Source organism: Anoplopoma fimbria, chromosome 2 (assembly GCF_027596085.1).
Source record: "Anoplopoma fimbria isolate UVic2021 breed Golden Eagle Sablefish chromosome 2, Afim_UVic_2022, whole genome shotgun sequence".
In the NCBI taxonomy this organism is placed as follows: domain Eukaryota; kingdom Metazoa; phylum Chordata; class Actinopteri; order Perciformes; family Anoplopomatidae; genus Anoplopoma; species Anoplopoma fimbria.
Window position 1 is genome coordinate 32,451,310 of NC_072450.1, and position 21,929 is coordinate 32,473,238.

The window sequence follows — 21,929 nt, forward strand, 5'->3', positions numbered from 1 at the left end:
ATTGACTTTTATTTTATTTCAGTCTTTCAAAAACATTGCAATAAATACATTTTTGGTTCCCTTGTTTTGAACTGTAGCAAACTTTCTTGTCTTAATGTAGCTTTTATTTTGAAATGTTATCCAGACGAGTAGGTTTGTGGTGTGTTATTTTGAAAATCTTCACCGGAAGTGCCTCCGTTTTTTTTTTCCAAGTCTGACTTGACACTGCGCGTACCCGTGTGTTGTTTGGAAAGTTTTGCATGTTGGAATCAGGAAGTCGGTCCCCAGCGTGGTACCCAGCGTCGGTCCCCAGCTCGTCCGCGTCTGCTGCCGGAGGACCCGGACTCAGCCTGTCGCTCACACCGCCTGTCGCGATGCCCGCCGGAGCTCCGGGCAGTGAGGTGAGTGAGTCGCCGCTGTGTCGCGATAGTTGCATGCGTGCTGGTCCAGACACGGACTGTCACGCCTTGTTTCATTAGATCCGGTCCACGCAGCGATGTCATTAGAGGGGGGGGAAGAAACAAGCCGATCTCAGCTACCTGAGTGGGTTAAACCCAGCTCAGGGGTCGTAGTTCCCGGCCGACAGTGGGTGAGAGCTGCGGAGTCGCGACTTGTTTTGAAGGCTCCGCCACAGACACTGGATGACTTTCCTCTTCTTGATGCTGGCACACTATGCACAAACACACACCTGCTTGTGCACATGGTATATAGAACATTATTACTTTTGTTTTTTTTTGACATGACATTTATACATGAATTATTCTAGTGATGGAATTACAATTCTGGATCCCGTCTAGTGATGCATAGGGCCCAAAAATATATATTTTTCCCCCATAGCTGCATCTAGGGTTATTTTTCTTTCCTTTCCGTCTGCCCAACATCACATGCACATTGTTATTAAGGCATGTATATGCAGAGTTTGCATACTTTGCTGAGTTGGAATCTGAAGCAGGCAGCAACCGTAAAGCCAATGCTTAAAGGGTCTTAAAGCTGCATTCTCTCTAATGTCCATCAGGGGGCGACTCCTCTGGTTGTTTAGAAGTCGATGAGAAAATGACTCTACTTCTCATGATGTATATTTCATTAATTATGGTCCATTTAGAGTCAAGTAGACCATAAAGCAGGGAATGCTTTAGGGCGGGGCTACCTTGTGATTGACAGGTCTCTACCGCAGTGGGACTCCTCCGCATTCCAAATATGGTCACTTCACATTCACCGGTTGCAAAAGAACAAGATGGCAACGGCAAAAGGCCGAACTCATTGCTTTAAAACTGCAGTCCACAAACCAATGGATGACGTCATGATGACTTGACCGGGGCACAGGCAAGGCAGGTAAGTCCAGACAGGCAGGCAGGGTCGGCAACGGGAAATCAGTCCGGGGATAACGCTGGAAGGTCTGGCATAAAAGGATCTGGCAGTACGTCCTATTCTTATATACAGTCTGTGGTCTGTAGCTGAGCACCTAGTGTATCCAGACATGTGAATTGACCCATCCTCTCCAATAGGGTTTACTGGCTAAGTGGTGGAGCGGGGTCGTCCTCCAATCAGAGCATCAGCGGTTTGATCCCCGGCTCTGGTAGTCCAGGTTGATGTGTCCTTGAGAAAGACGCCTAACCCAAAGTTGCTCCCGTAACCTGTGCCATCGATGTATGTGTGGGTATAAATGTTAGTTATACCCACACATACACACACGCACTATAGCTGGTGGTCTTCTATTGCAGATGTTTAGCAGTACGTTAACCTTGCCTGCCCAGGGGTCCCATCAAAGTCTGCCATCACAGTGCCAATGTTGGCATTTTGGAATTTCTCGTTGAGTTCCTCTTCCCACCTTAGTTACTTCATTCTTCTTAGGACAGAATCAACAACAGCATTTGCAGCTTCAAAGTCGGAAGGGCATTTGAGACCACTGCAGTTGGAAAGTTCATGCTTGACTTTGCACTTTCCACTGGAAAAAGTGTGCCTGGCAATAGACGTATACGGTGCTTTTTATTTGCCTTTGGATTCCTGACTGATGATTGTAGGGAGGTACATGAAAAATGTAATTTAACAATTTTTTTCATTTTACTTTAAGTTCATATGAATAATTTGGGTGGCAAGGTGGTGTAGTGATTAGCACAGTCCTATCATATCACAGAAATAGGGGCCTTGATCCTGGGCTGGCCGGCCCTTCTGTGTGAAGTTTGCATGTTCTCCCTGTATCACAGAGGGTTCCCTCAGGTTCTTTGGCTTCCTCCCACAGTCCAAAGACATGCAGCTTAGGTTGTTTGAGGACTGTAAATTGCCGGTAGCTGTGAATTTGAGCCTTCATGGTGGTCTGTTTCTATGGGTCAACACTGTAATCATCACATCTCTTTCCAGACGGCAGCAGAGTGAACGGACTGTGTCTGGGTGGGTTTTGTCTTTTAGTATCCCCTTAGCTCTTCACAGGCACCTCTTCTCACCAATATCACTGATGCTGGGTAGATGGGTACCAATGATGTTCTGTTTGACACTGTAGAGCCCTCCATGCCAGTTTGAAATGTTTCCAGTCAAAATGCTTTCTATTGCTCCTCTGTAAAAGTTTACAAGAACTTGGCACAAGAACTTTAAAGTGGCCCTATTATGCTTTTCCACTTTTTCCCTCTCCTTTAGGGTGTTATATATATTTTTGTACACGTATGTAAAAGGTCCGTAGAGTGTTAAACCTGAAGTCCACACCAAAAAGGACTTACCCTCCCCCCCAGAAGCTCCTGAGCTCCTGAAATGGCTCCATTGAATTCTCTCCTTCACTTCTGTAACATTATGAGGTCACAATGTTACGGAAGTGACGTAAAACTCATTCCGACTAGTTGGGCCCTCAAACAACAAAAGAGAGTCACAGAGCTGAAGCTCCGGATGAAGAGTTTTTTTTAAATGTGAAACGTTGACCAATCACAACAGAGCGGGCTAGCTGACCAATCAGAGCAGACTTTGCTTTCTGGAGGGAGGAGCAAGCGCTACAACAGAGCATTCAGAGAGAGGGTGAGAAGAGGTGCTGCAGGACAGCCCAGGATGATAAAAACAAGGAGGATTATGGGCATTAACGCATGTAAACATGTTGTAACTGTAACTTGAGATAAAAATATGTACCCGGAAAATAGCATAGTAGCAAATTTAGTAGTAGTTTAAGAAATACAGCTTCCTTGTAGTTTTATAAATATGATAACCCACATGGACAACGCAGCATGAACTCAACACATGCGGAAGCACAAGTTATAAGCTTTGTTAGTGTGAGGTTAGTTTTGTGTGTTGTTCCACCTGTGTAGCTGCCATTGGGTGGTAAGCTCAACAGCCTCTATTGCAGAGGTTCCGTTGGTTCTTGACGTGCAAAATCAGCAGGAACCAGTCAGTCCTTCAAGTTTTTCCCCATTTTTTTAACAAAAGGAGGCAGATCTATAAAATGCAGGGCTAATTTCTGAGTCTGATTTTATTTTTTTTTTAATGCAAACTGATTTCATGACATGCGATTTAAGAAAATAACAGAAAGTCTCTTCTTTTTTTTTTTCCCACTTTGTTTTCCACAATTCAGAGCAGGGTTTTATTAGTTCAGTCCCTCTGAATCCATTCAGTAGTATGATGAAAATGATGGAGTTGCATACTCTTGCATAGCTTTTGCAAAAACTCAGTATGATAGTTTATTGTGATGAAAGAATACATGGAGGATATCATGATAAACAATTATGTTGTCTAAATTAACAACATAAAATAACAAGCGCATACTATCTCAACTTTCTCAGAAACTCTGAAGTGATAAGAATTCTTTAATGAGAATTCCCCAATGAGGTTAAGGAAAACTATTGTCCTCATCTCATAAATATGTATTTGTGTGCATCCATTGAATCATTCAATTATTTATTCACTTTTTCTCTATAATTGAAATAGATTTGAAACTGTTATGTTCATTTTGCACTGAAATGAGAAAATACTCAGTACCTATAATTTGTCAGTTATTTAATTTACATAGAAAAATACAGCGACTTTTTATTTTTACTGAATTGCCAGAAAACATGTAAATTATCAGGGCCTCGGCTTATTCACTGCAGTTCATTTCTGCTGCCGGATGCTCTGCCGTGCAGCTCAAACATTAGGGCTGTGTGTTGGCAAGAATCTTGTGATACGATATGTATCATGAAACAGGGTGTATGATTCCATACAGCGCAATACTGTTAGCAATGCGATATATCATGTTTTTTTTAAATCAAATTTGGGGAAAATTGTATAGTATAAAGAGCATACGGCAATATGCATCTGCAAATCCAAGCAAAAAGCTTACTTTTTTATGAAATCAGAACATTGGAATCTGCATTTTCTTTAAACACAGACCCAAAAATCATAGCACTCCTTTTTGTGCAATCTGATCCACTGTCTGCCACAAATCTTTGCATGTAAACTCATCATTTATTCAGTGTTTCTGAGAATCGTACCGTATAAGAATACATTAATACACCAAAATTCTGTACGTTTTTGCCACACTTCTAATGTTACCGCTGAAGAAAATACCTCCACGAGTTAAATTTGACCGTTTGTGACTTCCCTCCAGATTGCTTGAAGATAGAATATCTCTAAAACGTGATAACTGAGTTCAGTAAAAAAAATTGGTCCAGAAAAAAAGTGACTAGTTATTGCTGTAGATACAACAATATTATGTTCGAGAAAAAAAAGCTTTGCAGATTTTTTTTCCAAAAGTCTGACTCATGTATTTTATAACTGTCCACGATATTTTGATTCAACATTTTCTACTTCTACTATAACATATCTAGAGGATTGCACAACCCATGTCCAAAGCTACTGTATGCCCAATTACAGTTTGTAAAGGTGTTTTGTTGGACTGGATTAGTTTGCTGCCCCCACGACCCGGCCCTGGATAAGCGGAGGAAGATGGATAGATGGATTATTTTTTTTAAAGTATTATTTCTATTTTGTTCACCTCCTTTTTTAGAAAGGAATTCATTTAGAATAATCCAATAAAAACCCAGCAGATATCCTCAATTATCCAAAACACTTTTCTATTCAAATAACAATAGTCAATCATTTTTAATGAATATGTTTCTGTTTGGGCTGTACAGCTGCATTGTATCTATTTAAAAGCTAGTATATGTTTTGTGTCTGTTCTTCATCATTGCTCCTTTGTCTTTGTGCAGACAGACAGCTGAATCCCGGCCTCCTCTCTGGTGGAACTCTGCTCTGATGATCGCGGCTAACCAGTAACTCCAGTAGGAATGTCGTACTGGTATGTTGGCCATCCCCAGGACTCTGGAAACACTCCCAGCAGCATGGAGCAGCAAAGCGGTGAGTTATCACTCTACGCGTTTTTGGTTTTCTGGCCGCATCAGGCGGGTCCACCATTGCAGCGCTGTTTAAATTTATCAAAAGGAGAACTGAAAGTGTGAACGTTTGAGAGCCGCAAGCCGTATCTGTAGCTGTCTGGCTGTATGAATGAGACTGTGCTGGGCAAAGTGAGAACCTTTTCGTCTCATAACAGAGAGACTAAAACTACAGTAGTGTGAGAGTATGTTCTTCTTTTTCCCAGCAACAAGGAAGCCGTTTTTAAATCGGCTGTTATATTTGTCATTTAACTTCCTGTCTAAGTCCAGGTGGGAGCATTTCTTGTTGTGCTGGTTGGTTTCTTCTGCTTCAGACCACCTTGTGCCTTATTTTAACACATATTTGACCAGTTTCACCAGTTCTAGTTCATGTTGTTATAGTTAATAGTCCTGGTGACTGGTCACTAGTGGCCCAGGCTGTGTTTATTCCACACAGGCTACAGGAACCAGGAGGTTAGTTTGAGCTCTCAGGACAGAGATGGATCAGTGTATGTAGAATGCTACTTCAAGTTCTCTCAGGCAGAAGCTTATTCCTAAAGAAAGGGCTTTGTTGGGTTGGTTTGGGTTTGTAAACACTTTGTTTTTTTCTACTATGTACCTTGTTTGCACTATATCTATGCTGCTGCAATCCTGTAATAAAGGATTATCTTATCTTATCTTATGTGATTGCAAAATGGCAGGGTTCTGTAGGGACTAAAGCACAGCTATTGACAAATTGCATCCAATAAACGAGTCCACTGAATCATATGTGTAGCTCATTGAAGTTGAACTCTTTTCCCCGCCCTCCCAAACCGTCCTGGAATGGAAAATTTAAACTGCCCCAAAGTAAATGCTGGCCGTCCTAGTTATAGAATGACATAATGTGAAAACATCTCCACCAAACAAATGCGTTTCTTCAAGTTTCTCGCCGTAAACTCACTTTCACATTATTATAGTGTTATAAGTAACCCTCGCTGTATTGGCTGGCGAAAACCTAATTCACTCATGACTAATTCACACTGTCTTTTATTAGGCCGACCTACTTAAGAGCTTGTCTCTTTCTGCCAGAAATCATAAATCACATGAGGTCATTAATCTACAGATAAAAAACACCTGTGAATAACGTTCGTACCACTATTTGTATGATATCTTAGGAAAAACGTACTCTTTCCACTCGGTACATTCATGTGGTCTTTTCAAAATAAACTTCCGTCTTCACATGAAACTTACTCAGTTAGGTTAAGGGAACAAAAAGGCAGTGTGGTGAAGATACAGACGTTTCATACAGCAGACTTAGTCTATACAACGCAGACCTACGGTCAGCTGTCACTCTGTTCGTCACTGTTAGTAGAGAATCCTGTCTGCAGTGTAGTTCATTCACTTCGCTGATTAACCTGAGAAGAAAACACTGGACTTCATGATCAGAAAGCAGTTTTTGTATCACGTCAAAACCTTCAGTCCAAACACTTCCCCCCCTGTCCCGCTAATTGTATCGTTAAAAAGTTTCTCTTTTGCAGCATTGAATTATAGATATGCTTAAAGGCATTTAAACAAAAGTTTGTGTTCAAGTTTGTGTTATTCAAATACTAATATTTGCATTTTTACCTCAAGTGTATTATTGGTCAGCGGTCTCTTTGAACACTGAACAAACTGAATCAGACCTAAAAGAAAGAAAACACATATATGGTCCCTAGTATGAGGAATAGGCATTATGCTTCATATCAAAGTCAAAATATTTAGTTCTGCATCTGCAATGTTAAGTCTTTATTTCTCACCTGAGCCGTGGAAGAGGTGTGACAGAAATGTTGAGCGTAGACGTGAACCAACTCGATGGTCAATACTTAGATAGTCGATTTGATCAGAGTCCCCAAAAACCACGTTACAAGGTCAATTGATTTGTCGGCTGCCGGTTTTAAAGACATGGCGGTACGTGAGGATTTGCTCTTTTCTCTGTTTTCTATCATATGTAAATGGATTATCTATTTAATTGTGGAAAAATGTGGAGCGATCAGCCACTGCTCATGAAAATCCAGGTCACTACTTCGGAAAAGTTCCAATGGTATTGGGTTGCCAGTTTAGCTTTGCGACTGTCCTGCTGATCAACAAGGTGCGGCGTGTTAATAAAAACCCCGTTATGAACGATACAGCAAGCCGTCTATGTTTTCTTCTTGTTAAAAGTTGGACGGAAAAACCAACAATGAATCTACTCACTCGTATTGTATTGCATCAAAGCCGGTCATATCTTGTTACTCTGTGTTCCATTGTTGTCTACAAACTGTTAAAACACACCCAAATACTCACTAGTCCAAGACCAATGCACAATTTACTTCTGTTGGAGAAACATTTCCTAAAAACACCCAAAAAGAACCTTATATATTGGGGAGTTGTTTATGGAGATCTACGTCTTCGGTAGGAGCTGATGGTATTTGGAGCTGCTTATTAAGATGAAATATTCCAGTGGATCAGAGCAGAGCAATACGGGAAGCTCAGAGGCCGGTGTGATTCTTAAACAAAGGAGCATCATTCCCCGCTCCCTCTCCCTGCTACCCCCTCCCCCCCCTGTTCCAAACCTCTCCCTCCCTGCCTCCTCCATCCTCCCACTCTCTCCGTCAGCCTGTCACAAGGTTAGAGAGGAGGCACATCATCCAGGGGAACACAACTGGATAGATAGAGCCAAACAGCAGCTGAAGGGAAGCCGTGGAAAGAAAGCACTGCGCTTTAAATGTGACAGAGGCAGGAGGAAGAGGAGGATTGGCTGCTTCGCTATGAGCAGGTTAGTAGGAGCGGGCTGGAGCCTTGTTTATATGCTGCACATGTAGGACCGAGCGAGCCTCTAAAGCTACTCTGCTATCGGTTTACTGTCATCGGGTCAGATCTTTGCGATGAATCGGACGACTTCTTTACTGCGGAGCTGATTTAGTGCAGCAGTGTTTTGTCGATGAGGATACGTTAACCTGATTCTGATGTCACTCTCGGAATACATTTCACTCAAGTACGCATGGGTGTCTTAACACTGGGTTTAAATGGGTGGATTTTTAGTAGGATGTGGTCTAAATGTGGCTCCAGATGCTTTTTTTTTTAGCACTCTCAAAAACTAGAAAGTGCATTTCCCTGTAGAAAAGGGGTGAGAATGCTGACATGTTGAAATGTGAAATGAATTGCCTTTTTAACAATGTTAAAACTCAAATGCACTGCTGGAAACAAGTAGAAAGCAACATTTTAGTGCCCCGCTCCGGGGGAAGCTCCACACGCCGCACACTGATAATCTACTAGAAACAATAAAGGTGATATGTTATACATTATATAAATGAAAATATGCATCCCAGACACACTTTCTTCCCTCTTTCCCTTTTCCCCTACCACATGATCAAACTATCATAATCCATCCACTATATTTATCATGAATAGCCTTGAATTACGTCTGTTTGTGATCGTGGTTTTTCAATGACATAGTTATTACACATATTTGTGTCAGTGATGTCTAAACAGATAGCGAAAGGCTATGAGCGGACACACACACACACACACACACACACACACACACACACACACACACACACACACACACACACACACACACACACACACACACACACACACACACACACACGCAAGCAGACAGAGAGATGGAGATTAACTCTACAGAAAACAGTAGAGGAGCTGAATCGCTTGTTGGAGAAATGCAGCGACTGCTCACGCAACAATTGAAACAGTTTTGCAGCTTTGCAGCACTTCTGCGTCCAGTGTGAACCCGGCGTTGCACCGTCAAAGGGGAAGTTGAAAAGATTGACTGAAAAGGAAGAAGAAGAAGAAGAAGAAGAAGAAGAAGAAAAGCGTTCAACACAAGCATAAATGTCCTTAAAGGTTCTCTATACAACCTTCAGAGCATTGATGGACAACGATTGTCTGAAATGTTTGAAAAACTACAGGCAAAGAAGATAGCTCCATTAGCAGCTGACACAGCAGTATACCTGTGAGCTTTTACTCTGATGGAGCACAGTTTACATCACAGTCAAAGTAGCTACTGTGTTCATTAAGTTTACCCCTTTTATGTTCAATTTCATTGACAATGAATAGACTCCACCACTTCCAATGTGAACTACTATACACAGAGCTTATTACAGATGGATTGACTCAGGGATAAATACATTTGAAATACTATTCCTGGAAAAAAATAACCATTAAAAGGGGAAATTATATAAAGATGGTTTGATTTCATAAAAATCTTCAGAATAATTTCAAATCTTGAAAAAAAATAAAAATGTTTCTTAATATACAACTTACACCATCCTTTTACAGAACTACACACATTCGTCTCCGTGATCCCCTCTTAACTGCAATGTTTCACTGAAAAGAGGAAGCTTGTGGTGGGATCTTCGGTTGGCCTTTAGGATCACTGAAGAACTGACAGCTGTTCTAAGTGACCACGAGCATTTAGTTGTCTGGGAAAGACTTTTATCTTTATCAAACAAGTAATACCTTACTACCTTACAGATACAGATCCATTTTGTTATTGGGGGGGGAGGAAAAGTCTTGATATCAGAGTATTGGGATATGCTTCATCATCAGTAGAATGGCACCACTTCGTTATTTGAGTCATTCCAATGAGCACTGACTGCAATTGACCAGCAGAGTCTCCTGTCCAGTCCATTGATGGGGTGGAAAACTCAATTGATTTCAGTTGACCAGTTGACAAAGGTTTCATTTAAATGTAATCATTGTCTGTTTAGTTGTGGGTAAGGTTGAGTCTGATTGATAGTTGGGCTTGTACTGTAAATGATGTTGTCGCCAGTGTGTGTTTTTATCTGAATTTATCCGAGTACTGACGACTGTCCTCAGTGGAAGTGAAGCTGGTTCCTTCTTGTGGTCCAGCCCTGACAGAGGGAAAGTGAAACAGTTGGTTAATGTTTTGGTATGGAGATGTGGAAATTCCCCTGAAAGCTTCACGCTAAAACACTTTTTTCAAAGAGAAATGCTTCTCCATCAGCATATGGAGAATTGTGGGGGTCTGGGTATGTATACTGAAACCACTCAACAAAATTCTATTGGACTGCCTTTTTGAAAAAAAAAAAAAAAAAAAGGTTACTAAGCAACCATTGAACGAGTGCTACTGTTAGTTTAACCCAAACCAAGAACTGTACGCTATTGTTGATGGCACAGTTTAAATACATGAAAACAACTTACCCGAAATCTCAAATACTGCACTAATTTGCCTCCAGGCCTTCTGTTTTCTGTTTTGGATCACGGTAACTACAGTTGGTGAAGTAAAACAGTTCTGGGTGTCCAGAAAAGACGATAAAAACCCTTCACCCTTCTTGAGAACGATTGCAAAATGGCTGCCAAAAGGCACTCTGTCTGATCAGGGACTTGGGCGTATTCATTGCTGCTTTTTCTTCAAATCTTTTGTCATTTTTGCTTTTATTAATAGATGACTGTAAAAAGAGACAGGAAACACAGGGTGAGAGTGAGAGGGGGGGGGGGGGGCCCTTCATGCATCAATGGTCCCCAGCCAGTGCCGTTATACTAAACAGAATCCTATTTGAATGCCTTTAACGTCCCGCATAACATTCAAATGAATTCTGCCATCATTGATTTGATGTAAAGTGAATAACAGACATGGCACCAGTGATGGTCTTCATCTTTTTGACGGGGTACATATAGAAGATATCCAAGTAGGCCTTTCACAATAATGACGTTAGCGTAAAATATAAAGACGTGACCTTATTCACTTTCAAGTTATCGACTTTCCGTACATTGTAATACAGACATTACCTCAATCAATTAACGGTATCAATTCTTCTGTGCGATAAATGGACTTCAATCATGATGCGTCATTGACTTTTAGTACATTTGGACACCACCTCAGTTATTATTTCTGCTGACCTCGGTATTGCCTGTTGTGTTAACATGCGCGTTTGTCTCTGTGGCAAATTTGTGATTTGTGAGATTGGGCTGTAACAAATATTTTTTTGAAAGATAGCTTTTGCATTAGCTCCGTTATTTAGCCGAGCAGGACGATGCTGCCTACCAGATGCTAACGACAACTAGCTCTTCAACAGGTATTCAGTCATTTTTTATAAAGTTTTGAACCACATTTTTACGTCACTCTTTAAGATCGAGCTTGTTTTCAACATGTGTTTTAATAGGTGAAAGTTTTTAGCCATTGAAATCTAAGAAGTGACACTAACTTTGACCACTTCTTCAATCCCTGATGTTAAAATAGCATCAGACAAAAAGCTCGGAATATAAGCGGGGTCATTTCCTCTGTTTTCATCTGAACTTTCAACTCTTTTTAAAGAAAGAAACGGATAATGGTCTCTTGCTAGATGCGCCAGGGGACCCATCCCATTGGCTTGCCTTTAGATAACTGACATATAAATGCATAGCCTCTGTAAGGGAAGCCAAATCACGTGATCAGTTATCAGATGAAATTCATCAACCGCACTCAAATCAAGCAAAACCGGACTAATTCTTTACCTGCAGATGTAAAATGTAATAATAAATAAATGTAATAAATGTGTATTATCTGACCAAAAGAAGATCTGCCTTGCCTTTTTAATACACACTTAACTAACTGGTATAAGTCCCAGTATCTGGAAGTCTGCTTTGTACAAGGGAAGAGACAACAGCAATCTTAATAATTATATTATAATTATCGTCAATATCCAAACATTATAACCTACTACCCTATATAGTAGTACTTGCATATGTGAAGTTCCAATCAGGCAGAATGTATCGATCTGGATCTGGATTGGTTCTGCGTGACTTTAATGAGCTGTTAAATGATACGATAAGGTAATATCAGGTAAGTGCATAGATTTGGTTGTGTGGTGTTATTTTTTTAATTATTCTTTTTAAATAATGTGTCCCCTCGCATTATGCATTTACATGATGTTATTATCAGCGGCATTAAAATGGTCTAAAAATGAAAATTAATATAATTTATTTTTATTTTAATGTGACAGGCCTAACCATTAGTGGACTGGTAGAAAATGCATCGACAACTACTTTTGATTATAAATACATTAAGTCATTTTTCAACCAAAAAAGCCAAGCGTTTATGGTTCCAACTTCTCAAATGACTTCTCAGTTCTTACATTATAGTACACTGAATAACTTTGCATTTTGGACAGTTGGTCGACTAAAACAAGAAATTTGAATATCACCTTTGGTTCTGGGAAATTGTAATAGACCTTTTTCCCTATTTATGTGTTCATTCATTTATACTGAAAGTATTGGAAGTTGGAGCCCTAATTTACACCTCTATTAACATGTGTTTTTCTGTTCCAGGCAAGACATCTCGATACAGATACTGTAATCTATCGGGCCGGTATACAAATGCACTGATCTACTGAGTCTGTGTTGTTTACAGATTTTAAGTTTGTGGGAAAAAAGAGCAGTGGTATCAGATACTTTGTGTCAGCAGATATCTCTAGTTTTTTTTCTCTTTGTGCAGTCTGCAACATGATCCTGAGTTTCATTTCTGCCATGGGAACTGATGATCCTCAAGTCTCCTCCTCCTTCTCCTCTTTAGTCACATCCACAGCTGATCACACTGATGTTGTTTGTTCATGTAGCTGAACTTAGGAGTGTGTGTTCCCTTTTGATCTCCAAACTGAAACCGTACAGATGAAAGGGGAAATTCAGTAATGGGGGAGATGTTGGCAGCCTCCTCCCTTTCCTCTTCTTTGAGCTTTCCCAGACGGACCGTGCGATGGCGTGATAGGGGGTATTATTGATGGTGGATGGGAGGTGCTCGTGTGTCTAATGGTTTCACTCCCTCAGGATTTCTCATATAGCCTCAGCAGGCCAGTCAGACTCCGTCTTAATTATTCATAGGAAGCAGGCACACATGTAGCTGAAACACAGCTGAAAGAGGAAACGGAAGTGTTGACGGGTGTTCCAGTTCAACCGACAGTGAGGACATTCACCAGCATGTATTACGTGTTGTGTGTTTTGGGTAATGAGCAAGGGTTTCATCTTATTTACCAATGAATGTATCAATACGGTGTGATTGTGCAAAGACAGGCCTGACTATGAGAACCATGGAGTCCTAAATGAACAGGCTTATTCTGTACAAAGACATCCACCCCTTTTTTTTTTTTTTTTTCTTGAGTGCTGAGAGAAATCTAAAATGATTGTGATAACTTTGCAAAGATGTGGAATCCTGACACGAATGTCACAGACTACACAGGCTGATGTGCATAAGTGCTCATAGATGATATTAGTGTTGATGCCACACTGATCTGTATGTAATTGATTAAGTTGGAAAAAACCCTCTGTGGTGGTCAAAGCTGTTTCTTTAACCTACATTCTGAACCAGAGTGAAGCAGACAGTGACATGAGGCTGAAGTGTCTCTGCTTGTATTTTCTATTGTAACAATCAATATGACATGCCTCAAAATTGAAACCGTGTCGTCTTACAGTTATGTTGAGCTGTAGGGTACAGAATTTTTGGTTATCTAATAGGTCAGATGAGTAATGTTTATGTAGAGGTGCACATAATGATGTCACACACACCCCAATATGGTGCTGGGCATTTAATAAAGATGCAAAATGCACAACTATCACTTTTAGTGTATTCTGCTTCCATCTTGTACACAGAGATTCTCCTCATCAAATGTACAAAAAAAGGTTACTCCTGCTATTTTGAGAGTAATATGTCTTACATATGTCATTTTTTTTTATTTTTCATAAAGATCATCATTGCATAACAACACATTTATTATTAAACAGATATATCATCAAAAATATCATTTCAGGCTGTTAACTACACAGTGTATTCTGCATATTCTGCTCTTGTACACAAAGATTCTCATTATTTGGCTTTTTCATGCTGTTCTGTCGAACAATTCCCATTAACACAAAGGAAACATAACAAACTCTCCTAACTTGCATTAACCCCCCAAGAAATAATTATATTTGATAACCTACACATGAGGTATCGTACCACATTTACACGTTCATGCTAGTGTTTTTTCAAGAAATGTTAATTATAATCAGGGATAGACCCTATCATTCCTTAATTGTGAGGCCTCCGTAAATAAAAATACGTCATATAGACATTGATATATATATATATATATATATATATATACATTTAAATATATATATTTATTTTTAAATATATATATTTAAAGGGGTCTTATTTATATTTATATATATATATTAAATATATATATATATATATTTAAATATATATATATATATATATATTTATATATATATATATATATATATATATATATATATATATATATATATATATATATATATATATATATATATATATATTTAAATTGAAATGAGCTAGTTCTGGGCTTTGATGAAAGATATCAGCCCCTCCTTCCTGCGGTCCATATTTTACGATGGCTACCGCAACTAAAAGGAAGATAGTCACGTTTATTACATTTATTTTGATTATTATAGTAGGAACTGGTTTGATGCTGCTTCTGATGTTATCATTTAAAAAAATCTACATAAAATCTACGTTTTATTTGATCTGCTTTTTAATTTATTTGTCACAACCAGCTGCCTTTTAGGTCAATTGTGTGTTTTGTATTAGCAGAACACCTAACTCTATGTTTATAGTTTAATTCACATCCCGTTAACTCATATTGCACAAATTGTAACAATGTCTCATTTGCCTATTGGACTCTTATATGTACTAAATACATTTTACACATAAAGCGTCAGTGCTTCAATCATATTACATAATCGGCTCTAGAAAATTGGAGATAAATACTTGATATATTAAGCCCTAAGAGTATTAGAATTAGCCTTTGATTAACAATAGCGTAATGTGAGTTAAGTGTCAAGTGCTTATTTCACCTGCCACTGTCAGTATTCCAACGTGTGCACTAATTCATTCAGCTGTACTCTTCTTGCCATGTGAGCATTCCTTAATAAGGTGACCTAGTTCTGGGCCGCATGCTGCTAACAGGACTGCAGTAATACCATGTGTTCTACCTGCATGGTTGGCTTACCGCTACAAACCTCCATACGTTCCCTCTCCTCCTCACAAATACTCTTTAACTGCCATTTGGCCCCTGATGTCCGTCTGATGTGTCTGTCCTCTGCTCCACCAGGCCCTGGGGAGGAAATGGGAGCCAAGGCGTCGCTGGTGGAGGTTCCGGGAGCCGGCTCTGCACTGGTTCCTTCTCCCACTCTGGAGAACATCCGAGCAGCATATGAGGGCGGGGAGGGGGAGGCTGCCGGGGAGCTGATCAAACAAGCCTGCTGCTTGGAGTGCAGCGCAGGGATGCCCCAGATCAACGGGGTGAGCACACTCAAAAACAAATACATGACCATCCCTCTCAAATTATGGGTTATGTGGAGTGGAAACTGGGGTAACGGCGATATATGATGCCGGCAACAATGTTTTTACTTTGATTAGATACTGTACACAGTCAGTCAGTGTGTTTGAGTATCCCTCTGTTAGACCGGAAATGGGAAATCTCTCCCCCATTACTGTATTTACAGTATGCGTATGAGGTAATTAAATGTTCAAATGTGAAGACAGTCAGCATTCAGAAGTTGGTAGGGCAAAAAAAAACCGTAATCAATGCATCGATTACATGACCTTTCACAGCAAGACTGAAACCAAATTTTAGTCTGCTGTCTTTATCTTATGAAATCATTTAATACTTGGTGGCAGTGGGGATCTAAAGCAGTAGTTCTCAAACTGGGGATCTGGATCCCTGTAAGGGGAGCAATATAAATCAAAGGGGTCTCCAGATATAGGAAGCCGAAAAACAGACCTGCCTATAATCTTTGCATTTTCTTAGTTCGAAATAAAGGTGCTAACTAGAACCATATAGGGTTCTTGGGCTTGTCCCCATGTCACACAGACAAAGTTCTTCAGAAAATATGGTGTCTTCTTGTCCCCAAACCGTTTTGGTTCGTGGTAGAAGTATTTATAAAGGTTAAACCTGGAACCCTTTCAGAGGGTTCTACCTAAAACCCCGAAATACAAGTTCATACCTAGAACCGTTTGTGAGAGGTTATACAGTAAACCCTTCTATGGTGGAATAGTTCCCATAACCCTCTCTGGAAGTTCCATCCAGAACCTTCCAAGGGTTTCATCTAGAACCCACCCAGGGTTCTTCATGAGGATCCTAGGTGCACCCCACAACAATCATGGTTCACATTTATAGGCTTTTAGGATGTAGGGTAGGGGTGGAAGTATAAAAGTATAGAAAGTACACTAATATGAATTTTGCTGACAGGTAGAGCCTAGAGATGCACCATATAAGTCCAAAATAAGTTGTGGAGGAACAACCTTATAACATCACACCATCGCTGATGTGCTTCAAGTAAAGGCTGCATGTTTTCCTAGAGAGTGAGAACAGGAGATATTTACTTTGTTTTTCTAGATGTTGATCAGTCGGATTGTCTTAGGTGAAAAGGGAACATCAAAATGTACTTTGTGTGGCTTCCCTAACCCTTGTGAAATGTGCAAACTTATTGTAATCAAACAGACAAGTCCATAAAAAAATAAAGTGGCCAAACTGCCTCCCATTTCATTTACAGCCAATTCAATTTTTGTATTCCTTGTAGTGTGGTCCTTCTATGAAGGAAGCTAGATCATGTTCTATAAGGGAACCTTTGCATTCTGAAATCCGTGTCTTTCTTGTTTTCCACACATATTCAATCAGGTGCTATTTCCCATATCAAGGACCCCACTATTAGCACAGGTTCCTTTTACACTAAAAGGCCATCCTGATTGAGGTTATGAGCCTGAACTACATCTTAATATTGCCATAAATAAACAGGATGTTTTGGATTGTTTTTTGTTTTTTTTTGTGGAGTAAATCTCTAATTTGATAAACTACATCTTTTTGAGTTGTTGTTTTTTTTCTGGAAAAGATAATAGGATATCTGAACAAATTAACCAGTCTTTCACCGGAGCCAAAATATGCCAATGTGTCGGAGAACACACAACAACAAATTGTTCCAGGAACTAAACTCTAAAATTAGATATGAAAACAAAGTCCCTTATTGTCCATTAAGATTAGCTACTTGAGCTCATTAAATGAAGTCAAGTAAATTATTACATTTTGGAAGACTTCCTGTGGACCAAATGGGTCTACAGTATGTGTCAAAATAACACTGTGATCTTATAATCTTCATGTGTGTCAGTCTGTAGTTCAAGGTAGACTTCCGTTTGTTTACTGTGCCACGTTTAGACAACTTATTAGATCAAACATATTGAAATATGCCAATTCTGATATGTGCAAGAACTGATGCGTTGGTTCAGGGTCTTTTATAACTCAATCCAACCAGGCCCGTTACGCGAGCCGATCAACATCGCCCAACCCACAACGATATGTTTTAATCAATCCATCTGAGCCCGACTCGACCCGCAACGTCACCAGCGGACGACCAATGAGAATTGCTCAGACAACAGCCGACCAGCAGGTGTCAGCCCCCCTTCAGTGTTTTTCTTATTCTTTGCTCCTATCATGTGTCCTAGGTACATTATTCAGAGATGTTCCCTGTGGTGGAGCTTTGCTCTGTGTTTATATTTGGGTTATGAGGAGTGAGTGGGAGTGCTGCTCCTCTTGTTTTTATTTGGGAATGCATCCTTCCCAGAGATCTGGTCTACTTTGGCCCTCTCAGCTGCAAATTGGGCCGGTTCCATTTCTGCATATATCTATTGATATTAGTGCCTACATGAGAAAACATGTGCCATTTGTCAAAAAATCTGTTACTGGCATTTCCATTAAGGGTCTGACTAATCGATTAACTGATGGCAATTTTGCTGAGCATGAATCATTAAAGTGATTTGTCAAGTTGAAATACCAAAAATGCTTTCAGTTTCAACAGGTCAGCATTTGAATGTGTTTCTACTCAGGTTTAGTAAAAACTGAGTTAGTTAACCTTGAGATTAGGAAAGTTTTCAGTTCCAGAAATAGATGTATCTTTTAGCTCTTGGTAAGTTTCCATGGTTACAATGGCAACTCAGAGTTCAGGGTTAGTCAAGTCAAAGGTCAGGGTTAGGGTTTCGGAGAGTTCAGGGTTAGTTAACGTGCTTTCTGAAACAGGGCCCTGGTTAACTTTGACAGTCCGTTACATTATGAAGGCTATCTCACATTCACACACATTACATTTTTTGTCGAGCTTCACAGCATTTGAAATTAATTTCGGTGCTACACTTGAAACATTTGGGCCTTCAGCCCTGGCCAAATTCACTCCTGGTAAACATTACACCTGCTAAACCTAAGCATGCTGATGTTAGCATTTAGCTCAAAAGCATTGCTATGGTTCCACTCAGTTTACCTGTAAGAGAAGAAGCGTGTGCTTTCTGGTCATAGTTCACTTAGAAAAAAATCCAATTACACCAAGTCACCAAGTCTCTCTATTGACTTAGAGTTAATCACACTGGAGGCAGTTTAACTCGTCACCATTTTTTCCCAGTAAATATATTTCTAAAGGTGCTATTGACATGACATTTTCACCAGATGTCGGTAACAACCCAAGTAATCCATACATACAAAGAAAACCAAACAAATAAGTTCAGAAATTAAGTTATGTGTAATAAACTGGTTCAAAAGTAGTTTAGCTGACTTCGCTAACATTTAGCGCAGGAGCTGAAAATGTCTTAGCGGCGAACACAAAGTGTACAGCCTGCCAATCCTGTGTCCTGGGTAGAAAAAAGGATCTTAAAAAGAGTGCAGTGAGACAACAGACAGCATTACGTTAGACTCTGGGGGGGGGCTTCTTTACTGATTTTCTGAATCATTAGTGGCTCTAACCCTTTGACATGGAGAGCATGGTTCAACATGGGGAAAGTTTAGTGGAGGTTGGGGAAGATTGTCTTCGTTCACAAAGTGGGCTAAATAAAGCTACCGACCGGCTGTCTTAAAATAAAACAGAGTTGTTAACTGTCCAGTGTTAAAGCTGCAGTGACCACTTTTTACTTAGCCATTACTCAGTTTAGCAAATACAGCTTCTACATAAGTTCTGCTGCACTTCTGTTGTTAGTCTATGGGTGATGTGTAATTGATAATTGTTTAATCATTTGTCATATCTGTATTTTATGAATGCTAGTCATCATGGACCCGACTAGCAATGTTAAAGAAAGAAGCTTTGACCCTGAAAAAACAGTTCACATTGATCAGTCAACGAGACAAAACAAGTCTTCGTTCTGTTGGAAACTTCTGCTATTCAAGCCTGAAGCTCTCTTTGAGGCTGAAAATGCTCCAAAGGAAAGCAGGACACTCCTGTCAACTGTCTCAACTCTAAACTTGTTTCTTAAGCTTGTTTAGACATACATAGACCTGCACTTCACTAAAATATATGTATAAATGGTAAATAGTAAATGGACTTGTAATTCTAAAGCGCATTTATATTCTTCTTACCACTCAAAGCTCTTTAACACTACATGTCATCATTTACCCATTCACACACTGAATGATCTATATATATCTATATAGATATATATAGATATGGATGTACAGTACCAGTCAAACGTTTGGACACGCCTTCTCATTCAATGGTTTTTCTTTATTTTTTTCTACATTGTAGATTAATATTGAAGACATCCAAACTATGAAGGAACACATATGGAATTATGTGGTAAACCAAAAAATGCTCAACAAACCAGAATATGTTTAATATTTTAGATTCTTCAAAGTAGTTGAATGAGAAGGTGTGTCCAAACTTTTGACTGGTACTGTGTGTATATATATATCTATATATACAATATATAGATTCTCTTTTATATGAATGTTAGTCTCATAGTGTGTGTGTTTGTGTTTTGTGTGTGTGTTTGCTGTCACAGGTGCGTCTCCTGTGTGAGGCCAGTCAGCATGGGGATCTGCAGAGTGTGTGTTACCTCCTGAAAGAAGCCCGTATCACTGTTCCCCAGGAGCCATCCGACAGCAACCCGGCCATCCTGGCAGCATACTACGGCCACGCCAGCCTGGTCAAAGAGCTGCTGGACTCTATACCTGGTAGGATTGAAAGAAAGAGCTCAACATTCACAGTCTATGGATCATGCCGAGCCTTTTGTTTCATTAATAACGTGCATTCATTCATTTCCAAATGAAAGGCTAGTTGATGTCCTGCTGTTTATTAGATGACATATTTAAAGTGTTACTTTTTCTGCTTTAACACATTACGATAAATTTAGTAGGGAGGCTCTACCATTTTAATATCACAATCAGTTGGATAGTACTACTCTGTTGTATATTGCCTCCTGTAGCTCTGGACAAGCTTTCAAGTCTGAGAAAATAACCTCGACCAGGTCTTGAGTGATGTTATCAGGGTGATCTCGGTTTGGACTTGGAGATTTAAAAACTATCATTGATGAAATACTGCATTCTGTCTGACAGAAAACCGTGTGTGGTTGATTACGAAGTACTGTTTGTCCTCGGAGTGACCTCCCCTCACTGGTATCGGGTCTCCGGCTCCTTCTCAGGTCCATGTCTGAGGAGAGACTTGCTGAACTGGATGCTGGCCACCTCTTGCCAGGAGGGACACCTGGACGTGGTCCGGCTGCTGGTCCACGGCTACGACGCTGATGCCAAGGACTGTGCCATCCACAGCGATGAGTTTGCTGTCATCACTGGGCTGCCACTGTACGCTGCTGCACGAGCAGGTAGGGAGACACACACACACACACACACACACACACACACACACACACACACACACACACACACACACACACACACACACACACACACACACCAGACATCATCTGTGCTTCAACCACAGCAAACCGTGGGACCATGGAGACCACATTTTGGATTTGCTGTTTCACTGATGCTAAATCTTCAAATAAACACAACGTTATTTCTACAGGGCCTTCAAGAAGTAGTCCAAGTCCTGCATTCATGTACTGGAAATTCTGAGAAATACTTACTTGATGTGTGCCGTTCCATCCAGCTAATGTGGCTCTTTGCTGTCTTCCTAACATCTTAGTAGCTAACTACAGCTGTGGTTCTCTGTCATTTTCTCCTTTCCAACTTTCTCTAAAGCAGTGACCATTTATGATATGAGAGACAGTAGAAGCCGATGATGCGGTTCCATAAAAACGTCAAAATTTGTATTTTTTAGGTGTGTTTCCATTCGTTGAGCCGTGCTTTATTGTGATTGGCTCTGCTGTTAGAGCAATGAGACCAGTCATGTGATTGGCTGATCTGAATCTGTTTATTAATCACCACACCATCCGATCTATAATCACCATCACCACCCTTTTGCACCTTAAGATGCTGCCCCTACTTGAACCAAAATGGCAGGTGTTTTGTGGTAACACCTACATTTTTTTAATTAACAATAAAGGTCTTAATCAACATTCAGCATACAGCAGTTCCAGACTGATGCTGGGTAGACGCTGTGCAGATTGACTTCTGCCCCGATGGTTGTCTTGATATTTTAGTTTGGGATCAGCTGATCATTGATATTGACATTGCAACATGAAAAATGGAACATTTAATGGATTTTGACACTCTTATTATTATTATTATTATTATTATTTTATAAGATCATTTGTTTTACTTAAGCGTGGAGGCAGATACTGGAAATGGGGAGCGAGAGAAGGGAGAGCCATGTAACAAAGGTCCCAAGGCTGGAATCAGACCCGGGACGTAGCAGAAATGTGGCATACGCTGTAACCCCTCG

At 40.0% G+C, this 21,929-nt stretch overlaps 1 protein-coding gene across 1 annotated transcript in view; it reads left to right on the forward strand.

Annotated features, from left to right (window-relative positions):
- Window positions 1–229: 229 nt before the first annotated feature.
- The window catches only part of lrrk1 (leucine-rich repeat kinase 1), a 67,848-nt gene continuing 46,148 nt past the window's right edge, over window positions 230–21,929 (forward strand). The window contains exons 1-5 of the mRNA XM_054618135.1: window positions 230–380; window positions 5,139–5,286; window positions 15,389–15,579; window positions 20,086–20,257; window positions 20,725–20,904. Coding sequence (XP_054474110.1) covers window positions 5,217–5,286; window positions 15,389–15,579; window positions 20,086–20,257; window positions 20,725–20,904 — 613 coding nt within the window. The 5' untranslated portion in view covers window positions 230–380; window positions 5,139–5,216. The remainder of the gene's footprint in view (window positions 381–5,138; window positions 5,287–15,388; window positions 15,580–20,085; window positions 20,258–20,724; window positions 20,905–21,929) is intronic.